At 43.1% G+C, this 13,757-nt stretch overlaps 1 protein-coding gene across 1 annotated transcript in view; it reads right to left on the bottom strand.

Moving 5' to 3' along the window:
- Nucleotides 1-13,757, bottom strand: part of LOC140722349 (NACHT, LRR and PYD domains-containing protein 3-like) — a 74,555-nt gene that overhangs the window by 42,125 nt on the left and 18,673 nt on the right. The window contains exon 6 of the mRNA XM_073037114.1: nt 8,637-8,808. Within this exon, the coding sequence (XP_072893215.1) occupies nt 8,637-8,808 (172 nt within the window). The remainder of the gene's footprint in view (nt 1-8,636; nt 8,809-13,757) is intronic.

Genomic DNA, 13,757 nt, shown 5'->3' with positions numbered 1-13,757 from the left:
CTAGAAATCAACACCTTAAACTACAGTACTGTGCAGAAGTCTGAGGTGTATATTAGGACTGACACATTTTGTCTTTCATTTTCTAGTTTGCACTTTATCCCGTTGTGATGCTGTTTGAACGGCATCGTCTGGATGAAAGGTGCTTTATAAATAAGTCATTATTATTATTATTATTATTATTATTATTATTATTATTATTATTATTATTATTATTATTTTCATAGCCTAAACTGGTAAAACTTGAGGTACAGGCATAGCCAAGCACACTCATGTCTCAATTGATAGGAGATTTCAGACTATTCTCGTGGTGTATAGTGTTATGGGTTTTCGATGATTTACACAAGTATCGCCGTGTGGGCCTAATTTATTAATACTATTCTGAAAAGCCTTTAGGATGATACCAGTTATTGATATTACGATTGGGATAAATAATACCCTGTTCGTGTTCCATAGTCTTTCATTTTGCCCTTTCAATTCAACATATTTCTGGTATTGTTTTTTACTAATTCATTTCTGTAAGTTATGTGTGTTTCGAATGGCTATATATATTTAAAAAGTTGCTTTTGCTTGTTTATCCTGTAAAATTACATCCGAACGCAGATCATGTATTATCCTATCTGAAATAATGATCGGACGCAGTATGATATGAAGGACTCTAACTCTAAAAGTGGAACTCTAAAAGTAATTTACGTTCAGTAAATTATGGTGTTTTTCATCAGTTGTAGTTTAAGCAATGTTTTTGTGAATGTTGTCCGCCATTTTATTGTGCTTGTGCAAGTCATGAGATTCAGTTGAACTACTGCAGGATCTTGTAAAGTTGGATTGGTTGTAGTTTCTCTTATAATTTTCAGCATATATCGTCTTTGACCTATTAGTCATTTATTCTGTATTATTGATAACTACATGTGTCAACAACCTTGTCCTGTATTGCTACAATGATCCCTTCTGTTTCTGGGAAGAAGTGTCCAACTCTGAGCCAGGGGCTCGACGCTTCCTTGTCGACATCTATGTCAATAGAGCTAATTGTGGATTTCAGAAAAGACGAGATGAGGGAACATGACACACCAGTCCTCACAGAGGGATCTGATGTGGAAAGAGTGAGCAATTCCAAATTCCTGGCTGTCAATATCTCCGAGTATCTAACCTGGACCCAATATATCGATGCAACTACAGAGAAGGCACAACAGTGGCTATATTCCATCAGGAGTTTCCAGCATCACTTGAATATTTCTACAGATGTAACTTGCAGAGCATTGGAACTGGCTGCATCACTGTCTGGTTCACGAGGAACGGAGTAAGGCGCACACTCAACGATTCAGGAGCAACTTCTCCTCTACCATGCAGTTTCCGAATGGACATTGAACCCATCGATACTGCCTCACTAATCGCGTTTTAAATTTCTATTTCTGCACTACTCATTTAGTTTAATATTTCATATAATCACACAGACATGCACAGCTATATATGTTCAACTTCCAGGCCCTGAAGCCATTTCGCTGCTCAGCCAGATCCACCGTCTGACAGGCCACATGTCTCGCATGGATAACTCCAGGTTACCGAAAGCAGTACTCTACGGAGAACTCTCTCAGGGCAAGAGAGATCGTGGTGCCCCGCGCAGGAGGTACAAGGACCAAATTAAGCAGAGGCTCTCTCAGGTAAATATGGAGGTCAACGAGTGGCAGCCGCAGATCCACGGAAAAGCCAGAAATTTTGAGGAACCCAGAAGAGCGACTGCTGAAAAGAAGAGGGGATGCAAGAAGGATCCAACTACCCAAGCGCCTGCATCCCAGCTGTCCCTCTGTCCCAACTGCTCCCGAGTCCACAGATCCAGAATTGGCCCCTACCGTCACCAACAATCGTGTCGTCATCCAGTACCACCACCCCCCCTCACAGACACGCACACACACACACACACACACACACACACACACACACACACACACACACACACACACACACACACACACACACACACACACACACATACCCTATTTGGGAAGAGAACAGGATTTAGGGTATGTTTCATGATCATTAATGCTTGGTGGAACCCCGGAATGTCCATGCCCTCAAACCCTTTTGTTCCCCGGATCTGGAGTACCTGGTGCTGCTGTGTAAACCTTTCCGGCTGCCAAGAGAGTTCCCGGCTGTTATTATCACAGCTGTGTAATAACAACATCCCCCAGTTGTGTGTTATTGTCACAGAGGGGAGATGATTTCCTTCAGAAATCGGTCAGGACTTCCCAAACCACAAAATTTGTATCAACAGTTCCGTGTGAAAAGCACTTGCCGTGTGACCGACTGCTTACATTGCCGGTGATCAGCAGGAGCTCAAGAAATTCAGCTCCGATCTGTGCAAAGTCATCCAGGCAGCGAAACGACAATACAGAGATCGTATTCAGGCACAGCTCTCCACCAACAACACACACAGCTTATGGCAAGCTCTGCACTCCAATGCAGACTTCAGAGCTAAGTGCAGTGGTGCTGCCAACATCGCTGCCTGTCTCCCAGAGGATCTAAGTCTCTTTACGCTCGGTTCGATATCGCCAGCACTGAGACCCCGAGGAGAGCCGACAAAGCGACCTGCACATTGGTCATCTCTGACGCTGAAGTTCGCAGGTGTTTCCAACGTGTGGACAGTCGCAAGCCTGCGGGACCGGACGGCGTCCCAGGGCGGGTACTCAGGATGCGCGTGGCACAACTGGCAGGTGTATTTACGGATATTTTTAATCTCACCCTCTCCTAGTGTAGAGTTCCTTCCTGCTTCAAATCATCCACCATTGTTCCTGGACCTAAAACAACTAAGGCAACATGCCTGAACGTCTGGCGTCCTGTCGCCCTCACCTCAATAATAAGCAAATGCTTTGAGAGACTGGTCTAGGACTGCATCTGCAGCTTGTTACCACCCACACTGGACCCCCTACAATTCACCTACCGACGCAACCCATCAACAGATGACACAATAGCCACTGCTCTGCACACCTCCTTAAACATCTGGAGAAGAGGGATGCTTATGTGAGAATGATGTTATTAGACTACAGTTCAGCATTCAATACCATCTTTCCTTCCAGGCTTGACAAGAAGCTCAGAGACCTCGGCCTTCACCCTGCCTTGTGCAGCTGGGTCCTGGATTTCCTGTCAGATCAGCAGCAGGTGGTAAGTGTGGGCTCCCTCATCTCTACCCCTCTGACCCTCAACACAGGAGCCCCTCATGGGTGTGTCCTAAGCTCCCTCCTTTACTCTCTGTTTTCGCATGGCTGTGTTGCCACCCAGAGCTCCAATCTGCTAATTAAATTTGCTGAGGATACTATATTTATTGGCCAAATCTCAAATAATAACGAGGTAGCCTGCACAGAAGAAGTCACCACACTGACACAGTGGTGACAAGAAAACAACTTCTCCCTCAATATCGCAAAAACAAAGGAGCTGGATGCAATGTTGCAAAGACAAGAGGAATGGAGACGGGCTAACCCCTATTGACATCAATGGATCTGGGGTTGAGAGGGTAAACAAAGGAGCTGGATTAATATGCAAGGGGATAAAGTCCTAACCTATTCAAAGTTTCCCTGTAACTCAGGTTCTCAAGTCCCGGCAACATCTTTGTAAACCTTCTCTGCACTCTTTCAACCTTATTAATATCCTTCCTGTAATTAGGTGACCAAAACTGCATACAATACTCCAAATTCGGTCTCACCAATGCCTTATACAACCTCACCATTACATACCAACTCTTATACTCAGTACTTTGATTTATAAAGGCCAATGTACCAAAAGCTCTCTTTACGTCCCTATCTACTTGTGAAGCCACTTTTAGGGAATTATGTATCTATACTCCCAGATCCCTCTGTTCTACTGCCCTCTTCAGTGTCCTACCATTTACCTTGTATGTTCTGACTTGGATTGACCTTCCGAAGTGCAATACCTCACACTTGTCCGCATTAAACTCTATCTGCCATTTTTCAGCCCATTTCCCCAACTGGTCCAAATCCCTCTGCAAGCTTTGAAAACCTTCCTCACTGTCCACTACACCTCCAATCTTTGTATCATCAGCAAATTTGCTGATCCAATTTGCCACATTCTCATCCAGATCATTGAGATAGATGACAAATAACAATGGACCCAGCACTGATCCCCGTGGCACACCACTAGTCACAGGCCTCCACTCAGAGTAGCAATCCTCCACTACCACTCTCTGGCTTCTTCCACTGAGCCAATATCTAATCCAATTTACTACCTCTCCATGTATACCTAGCGACTGAATCTTCCGAACTAACCTCCCATGCGGGACCTTGCCAAAGGCCTTTCTGAAGTCCATGTATACAACATCCACTGCCTTCCCTTCATGCACTTTCCTGGTAACTTCCTCGATAAACTCTTAATAGATTGGTTAAACATGATCTACCATGCACAAAGCCATACTGACTTTTTCTAATAAGTCCCTGTCTATCCAAATACCTGGAGATCCTATCTCTTAGTATTCCTTCCAATAATTTACCTACTACCGATGTCAAACTTACCGGCCTATAATTTCACGGCTTACTTTTTGAGCCTTTTTTAAACAACAGAACTACATGAGCTATCCCCCAATCCTCTGGCACCCGATCCGTGGATATCGACATAATATTTATGCCAGCGCCACTGCAATTTCAACATTAGTCTTCTTCAAGGTCCGAGGGAATACCCTGTCAGGTCCTGGGGATTTAACTTCTCTGATTTTCCTCAAGACAGCAAGCACCTCCTCCTCTTTAATCTGTATAAGTTCCATGATCTCCCTACTTGTTTGTCTTGTTTCCATAAACTCCATTCTAGTTTCCTTAGTAAATACAGATGCAAAATACCCATTTAATGTCTCTCCCATTTCTTTTGGTTCCATACATAGCCGACCACTCTGATCTTCAAGAGGATCAATTTTGTCCGTTATAATCCTTTTGCTCTTAACATACCTGTAGAAGTTCTTAAAATTATCGTTCACCCTGACTGCCAAAGCAACCTCATGTCCTCTTTTAGCCCTCCTGATTTCTTTCTTAAGTATTTTCTTACTCTTTTTATACTCCTCAAGCATCTTATTTCCTCCCTGTTGCCTATACATGTTATACATCTCTTCTTCTTTATCAGAGTTCCAATATCCCTCGATAGCCAAGGCTCCTTATTCTTATTCATTTTGCCTTTAACCCTGACAGGAACGTACAAACTCTGCACTCTCAAAATTTCTCCTTTGAAGGTCTTCCACTTACCAATCACATCCTTGCTAGAGAACAACCTGTCCCAATCTACGATTTTTAGATCCCTTCTCATTTCTTCAAATGTGGCCCTTTTCAGGTTTAGAAAGTCAACCCGAGAACCAGATCTATCTTTAACCATGATCAAGTTGAAACTAATGACGTTATGATCACTGGATTGTACGTGTTCCCCTACACAGACTTCCGTCACCTGCCCTAACTCATTTCCTGATAGGAGATCTAATATTGCATTCTCCCTAGTTGGTACATCTATACATTGATTTAGAAAACTTTACTGAACACATTTTACAAACTCTAACCCATCTAGACGTTTAACAGTATGGGAGTCCCAATTAATGTGTGGAAAATTAAAATCCTCTACAATCACAAATTTCTGTCTGCTGCAGTTGTCTGTTATCACTTTGCAGATTTGCTCCTCCAATTCTCGCTGACTATTGGGTAGTCCATAATACAACCCTATTAATGTGGTCATACCTTCCTGTTTCTCAGCTCCGCCCATATGGCCTCAGTAGACAAGCCATCTAATCTGTCCTGTCAAAGCACTGCTGTAGTATTTTCCCTGACTAGCAAAGCCACCACCCACCCTTCATCCCTCTGTCTCTATCACGTCTGAAACATTGGAACCCTGGAACACTGAGCTGCCATTCCTGCCCCTCCTGTAACCAAGTTTCAGTAATGGCTATGATGTCGTAATTCCATGTGTCAATCCAGGCCCTCAGCTCGTCTACCTTTCCCACAATTCTCCACGCTTTGAAATATACACACCTCAGAAGATTATTACAACCACACACAACCTTGCTATTTGTGACTTTGCATGAACTACCAACATCATTTATTTTTATCCCCGTTCCACTATCTACTCTGGCACTCTGGTTCCCATCTAGTTTAAACCCTCCCCAATAAAACTAGCAAACCTCCCTGCAAGTATATTGGTCCCCTTGTAGTTCAGGTGTAACGCGTCTCTCTTGCACAGGTCCCACCTGCCCCTGAAGAGGTCCCGATGATCTAGAAATCTGAACCCCTGTCCCCTACACCAGTTTCTCAGCCACGTGTTTATCTGCCAGAGCATCGGACTCTTACCCTCACTGGCACGTGGCAAAGGCAGCAATCTGGAGATTACTACCCTCTATGTCCTGTTTGAGGTGTACAAGTTTGAGAGATAAGAGTTTGGGTCGACAGCCTGTATTTTGTTTGTCATTTTTTTTTTACATATGACTGGTGTCTAATACCAGAGGGCATTTGGTTAAGGTGAGATGGGGTACATTTACAGCAATTGTGGGTCGCTTTTTAACAGAGTTCTGGGTGCCTGGAATTTACTATCTGGGTCAACATGGCTTTGTGAAGGGAAGGTCGTGCCTCACGAGGCTAATTGAGTTTTTTGAAGAGGTAACAAAAAGCAATTGACGGAGGTACGGTAGTAGATGTGGTCTACATGGATTTTAGCAAGGCATTTGACAAGGTCCCTCACGAGAGACTCATCCAGAAAATCATGAGGCACGGGATAAGTGGAACCTTGGCTGTTTGAATAAATAATTGGCTTACAGGAGGAAAGCAGAGGGTAGTAGTGGAAGGAAAGTATTCTGCCTGGAGGTCGGTGACTAGTGGAGTGCCGCAGGGGCCTGTCCTGGGACCCCTGATATTTGTGATTTTTATAAATGACCTGGATGTAGAGGTGGAAGAATGGGTGAGTAAATTTGTGGATGACATGAAGATTGGAGGAGATGTGGATGGAGCTGTAGGTTTTCGAAGGTTACAAGAGGATATAGACATGGTGCAGATTTGGGCAGAAAAGTGGCAGATGGGGTTCAATCCGGATAAGTGTGAGGTGATGCATTTTGGAAGGACAAACCAGAATGCTGAGTACAAGTTTAATCGTTGGTTACTTAAGAGTGTGGATGAACAGAGGGACCTTGGGGTTCAAATCCATACATCCCTTAAGGTCGCTGCACGGGTTGATAGGATAGTTAAGAAGGGCTATGGGATGCTAGGCTTCATTAATAGGGGGACTGAGTTCAAGTGTAGAGAGGCCAAGTTGCAAATCTACAAATCTCTGGTGAGACCGCACTTAGAGTATTGTGTTCAATTCCGGTCACCTCATTATAGGAAGGATGTGGAAGCTATGGAGAGGGTGCAGAAGAGATTTACCAGGATGTTGCCTGGTTTGTAGAACAGGTAATGTGAAGCAAGGTTAGCAGAGCTGGAACTTTTCTCTTTGGAGCGTAGAAGGATGAGAGGGCACCTGTTAGAGATCTAAAAAATTATGAGAGGCATAGATAGGGTGGATTGCTAGAACCTGTTTCCCAGAGCACCAATAGCAAACACTAGAGGGCATATGTACAAAGTTAAGGGAGGGAAGTTTAGGGGAGACATCAGGGGTAAGTTTTTTTACAAAGGGTTGTGGGTGCCTGCACAACTTGCCAGGGATGGTGGTGGAGGCTAAAACATTACGGGTATTTAAGAACCTCTTGGACAGGCACATGGATGAAAGAAAAATAGAGGGTCACGGGGTAGTGTGGGTTTAGTACACTTTTTAAAGGAATACATGGGTCGACACAACATCCAGGGCGGAAGAGCCTGTACTGTGCTGTAGTATTCTAGTGTCTAGAGTCTAGTGACTAGGGTCATGTCAGAGGCAACTATGTTATAGATGCTCCTAGTTATACATGAATGTGCAGGAAATGCAAGGAAATGGTCAATAATATAAGAAAGGATACCAAAGTATTTTTTTTTTCTTTCCCGGATATATAAAGAGTGAAAAAAGGGAGAGGGTCAATATCGGACCACTAGAAACTGCTGTTGTAGTTGCAGTAATGGGTGAAAAGGAAATGCCAGACAAACTCTGTGCAAGTCACTGGCAGAATTCCAAAAGGTAAAGATCATCAGCAAACAGAATTGCGTGTAGTGCTATTACAAAGGAAAAGGGGCTTGGAAGATGAAAGGTCTGAAGATAGAAAAGTCACCTGGACTGGGTCATACAGTGTATCAGGAGCCTGCCTAGGATGTGTTGGGATTCCCAAAGCGTTAGGACCTGGAGTGAAGGCTTCAGCAGAACCAACAGCTGGATTAATAGAAAACTATATTGTAGAATATTCAGGCTGCAAAGAGAGATTCGTTGAATTGTTACTTGAATCCAGCGAATAATTAATGGCGAATTTTGATTCCCAGGCTTTGCCAAGTCACAGACTAACACTTGAGATGTGGTTTGAACTGTGCATTTGATCACTCACCTATCAGCTGAGTGGGTAATTCAGATAAACCTTGGCCGATGTTCATGTATTCCTGTGGATCAGGACCTGTTTAAATATAAAACAAATCCATGGAAACAGAACTAAAATAATTAAAATAACTAAAATGTTTATCTCAATGTGTCTTTGTGTTCAGTGCGTGTTTTTAACATACCGAGTTCCTGTATTTCCCTCAGTATTCTGTCCAACTTCGGTAACTCAGTCCTCCACATCAGAAAGGATTCCCACATCGCCCTCCGGGCCCGGGAGCCTTTGCCATTCACCAAACTGAGGAAGAGTCTGGAACTCTCTGTCCGGTTTCCCTTCTCTGTCAGCTCAGTGACTTTCTACAAAAGGAAACAATGAACTTATTGTGGAGCAGACAGACAGACATGGAGAATGTGCAGGAAAGTATCTGTTCATGGCACCAGTAGCTTCAGAACAGATGCAGTCACTGGGCTGTTGCCTCATCCTCTCTGGGTTCAGTCATTAACAGAGAAACAGTAACTGAAGGAAATTCTAAATCAATATTGTGTAAGAATAAGGATTTCCTGACACCCTGCAGTAGATGCAATGTGATTAATTTCCTCGATCTGTCAATGTGCAGCATTACATCAACAAGATGTGACAACAAGAACGGAAGAGGGGGAGAGAGAGAGAGAGCAAAAACAAATGGATGGCGGGCATCACTGAATCGTGGCTGACAAAAGCTTATAGTTGGGTGCTTAAATCCAATGATAAATATTGAATCGAAAGGATACGCAGGTAGGTGAAAGTGTTGGGTCGAAACTGCTGTCATTAAAAATGAAAAGTCCTGAGAAAGAGGTGATGTCAGATTAGACGATGTGGTAAAATGACCCTGATCTGATGGAAATTATATACAGGCGTGCTAACAGTAGCCAGGATGTGGGCTACAAATTACAACGGGGGAGAGGAGAGGCATGGAAAAAGGTCAATGCTAAAATTGTCACGGGGAGTTTCAATATGCAGGTAGTTTGGAAAATCAGGTCGGTGCTGAATCCCAAGTGAGGGTATTTACAGAATGCCTATGAGATGGCTTTTGAGAGAAGCCTATGGTTGAGGCCACTATAGGAAAGGCGGATCTGGATTCTGTGTTGTGTATTGCACCAGATTTGATTAGGGAGCTTCAGCTAAATAAACCCTTAAGAGGCAGTGATCATAGAATAGCAACATTCAGCCAGCAGTTTGAAAGGGAGAAGGTAAAGTTAGAGGTATCAGTGCTACAGTAGAATAAAGGAATTACCTCGGCATGAGAGAGGAGCTGGGCAATAATAAATTCGAAAATGACACTAACAGGGACAATGGCAGAACAGGAATGGCTGAAGTTTCTCGGAGCAATGCAGAAGGTGAAGGACAAATGATCACAAAGATGAAGAATTATTCTAAAGGGAGGATGATCAACCGTGGCTGACGAGGTAGTCAAAGCAGCACAAAAGCAAAGGAGAGGGCACAGAATATTACAAAATATAGTGGAAAGCTGGAGGACTGGGATGTTTCTACAAATCAACAGAAGGCAATTCAAAAACCGTAAATAGAGAAAATATGAAATATGAAGGTAGGCTAGAGAATGATGTAAAATAGCTTACCAAAACGTCCGTCTGATATATGAAGATTGAAAGAGAGGAGAGTGGATATTGGACCACTGGAAAATGACAGTGGAGAGGTACTGTCAGGGGACAAGGAAATGCCGGAAGGTATTGGTCGGCATTTTGCGTCAGTCCTCACTGTAAAAACACTAGAACGTGCCAGATATTTGAGGATGTCAGGTGGCAGAAGTGAGTCTGTTTGCAATTATTGCGGAGAAGGCACTTGGTAAGCTGAAAGTTCTGAAGATAGATGAGTCCAGATCAACTCACCCGATTGCTTCTGAAAGAGGAGGCTGAAGAGATTGTGGAGACATTAGTAATGATCACTCAAGAATCACTAGATTTTGGAATGGTTCCGGAGGACTGATCATTTTAAACTGTAGGCCAGTTAGTCTGATCAGCGTTTGGGAAGATGTCAGCAGTCGATAATTGAGGATAAGGTTTCGGGGTATTTGGACGCACATGATAAGAAAAAGGCCAACATCCATGGAAGGAAATCTTGCCTGACAGAACTGTTGGAATTTTTTGAGAGAACAGCATGCTGGGTCGACAACAGAGAGTCAGTGCAAGTTCTTTACTTGGACATCCCGAGGACATTTGACCAGGTGTCCCACATGACGCCGTTTAACAAGGGCCGAAAGTAGGACAAGAAAGACACTGGCATGGATAGAGGATCCAAGATTTTCTCCAGACAGATTTGTCTGACTGCCAGGAAGCACAGAATGGGAACAAATAGGGCTTTCTCTGGTCGAATGTTGGTGACCAGTGGTGTTATGCAGTGGTTGGTTTTGGGACAGTTTCTTTTTCCGTTATGTCAATGATTTGTAGGCTTTATGGCCATTATTGTGGGCGTTACGAAGATATGGGGAGGGAGGGGAAGTGTTGAGAAAGCAGAGATTTCGCGGGAGGACATGGACCTATGAAAAAATGGACACATCAGTGGCAATTGGAATGTAGTATAGTGAGGTACGTGGCCATATACTTTAGCAGAAATAATGAAGACGTAGACTATTTTTGAATCTGGGAGAAAATTCAGAAATCAGAGTTGTAAAGAGTCTCTGGAGACCTGGTGCAGGATTCCATGCAGTTTGAGTCTGTTCGGAAAGGCAAATACAATGCTAGCATTCATTTCGAGAGGATCAGAATATAAGAACAAACACTGGCCAGACCGCACTCGCATATTTTGATCCCCTGATCAGAGAAAATATGTGATGGCGTTGTGAAAAATCCAGAGAGGAATCTAAACGAACAGAACCTGTGATATTAAACCAGATTTTGATGGGAATGGATCCTGGATGCACCTGTAATAGCTGGAGTGTGAGAGGATGAGGGGGGAATCTAATTGTAACCTGTGGAATATCGAAAGACATTGAGAGGATGTGGAGATGTTGTTTTTACGTGGGGGAGTCTAGAACCAGACGGAACAGCCTCAGATTAGAGGGACGTCCATTTAGAACAGAAATGAGGAGATTATTTAGCCGAGAAGTAGTGAAACTGCAGAATTCATTGGCACTGACAGCTGCGGAGACCAGGTCATTGAGTATATTTAAAACAGAGGTTGGTACGTTCTTGACTAGTCTGGTCAGCAAAGTTCACTGGGAGAAGGCAGGAGAATGGGGTTGAGGGGGATAGTACATCACCCATGATGTAATGGCGGAGCAGAATCGATGGGCCTAATGGCCAATTGTGTTCTGATGCCTTTTGGTCTCATGATGTATAAAGACAAAAGAAGATTAAGAAATGTCAATGCGGCTATCTTATAATGGAGATGGTTACTGCCTGACACTCATACCGTAAAATGGTAATGACTTCCTGAATGCAGGCATGGGCTTCCTGATTAACTGAGGAATTATGAATTAAACATTGAATAGTCTTCAAGCAACATACACCTATGATGGAATTAAGGTAACTGAATATGGATGGGCTTAGGACATTGCTCTGAGAAATAAGAGAGGCAGCGTTTAAGGGTAAGCACAACATTGTGGGCCGAAGGGTCTGTACTGTGCTGTACTATTCTATGTTCTATGTTCTGTGTCCCGGATTTGAATGATTGATCTCCTAGAACAGATATCAGTAGGGAATAATGGACAACAATTATGAAATAAATCAGCATAATTCCCTGATGGCCCACTGCACTGTAAAATAATCCCTCAGTTTCACTGCTACCAGGTCTGAGGAGTTACAGTTGTGAAAGAAATTTAACCAGTAAAGCAGACGTCTCCAGATGATGAATTTATAGATCAGCATCATATTTACAGATTACCTCTTGCCTTTGGATAATGCCTGTGTGATTCATTACAGACAGCGCCAATGAATCCCAACGAGAACAGAGTTACTCACGGGTGTAACACACTTGATTTTCTAATACCACTCATGGCTGAATAGGTGAGATCCAGGACAAGACAATCACTGTTTGTGAGCTCCAAGGAGAGTGACCTGAGATGGTGTGTCCCTGTCTCTCATTAGTTAGATATTCAGCAAGTTAGCAGTTGTTTTTTTTTGTTTGCCGCTTCCGTTTCAGGAAATCCTGTTGATCTTCTTCCCTTTCAGGACAACCTGTTGATTTTTTTGGGATCATGAGATATCAGCTAGTCACCAGATTTATTTTATGTTTTGTGCTTTCTTCTGCCCTTTTAGATCAAACTATTGATGTTTGTGGTCATAAGATATCAGCTTTGTGCGTGATCTTTCACATCTAATCAGTCTCAGAGTTTTTCGAGGAAGTTACCAGGAAAGTTGATGAAGGCAACGTTGTGGATATTGTCTACATGGACTTCAGCACGGTATTTGACAAGGTCCCGTACAGGAGGTCGGTCTAGAAGATTCAGTTGCTTAGCATTCAAGATAAAGTAGTAAACTGGATTAGACACTAACTTTTTAGAAAGAATCCGGAGTGTCACTATAGACTGTTGCATTTCTGTTTGGCGCCTGTATCTCGTGCAGTGTCACGGGGATCGGTGCTGTGCCTGTTGTTGTTTGTCATCTATATCAATGTTCTGGATGAAATTACGGTTAAGAGCATCAGCAAATTTGTTGATGACTCAAACATTGGGAAGGAGCAGTTGACAAAGAGGTTGATTACAAGAGCTTGCAGTGAGGTCTGGACCAACCGGAGAATGGGTTTAAAAGGGGCCGATGCAATTTAATGCTGACAGGTGCAAGATGTTGCACTTTGGATGGACCAATCAGGGTAGGTCTTACACAGCGACCGGTAGAACAAAGTGATCTGGGAATACAGGTACATAAGCCATTGAAAGTGGCAGCAAATGTTGATAGGCTCTGAAAGAAAGTTTCTTAGCGCATTATCCTTGGTAATTGAAAATATCGTGTACAATATGATGTTGTATAAGACGTTAGACAGGCCTAATTTGGATATTATGTGCAGTTCTGCACACCTACCTGCAGGACAGATGGAAATGTTTGAAAGAGTACAGAAAAAAACATTACCAGGATGTTACCTGGACTGGAAGACCTAATTTATAAGAAAAGAGTGAACTGATTAGGACTTTATTCATTGGAACATGAAAGATTGAGCGGAGATTTGATAGAAGTGTACACAATTACGTTGGGATATAGATAGGATAAATGCAAGCAGGCATTTTGTACTGAGGTAAAGAGGTACTGCAACAAGGGGTTATCACTAAAGGGTGAAAGGTGAAAAGTTCAAAGGGTACAAAAGTGAAACCGGT

This window comes from Hemitrygon akajei, unplaced genomic scaffold (assembly GCF_048418815.1).
Source record: "Hemitrygon akajei unplaced genomic scaffold, sHemAka1.3 Scf000075, whole genome shotgun sequence".
NCBI lineage: Eukaryota > Metazoa > Chordata > Chondrichthyes > Myliobatiformes > Dasyatidae > Hemitrygon > Hemitrygon akajei.
This window is presented reverse-complemented; position numbering and strand designations above follow the sequence as displayed.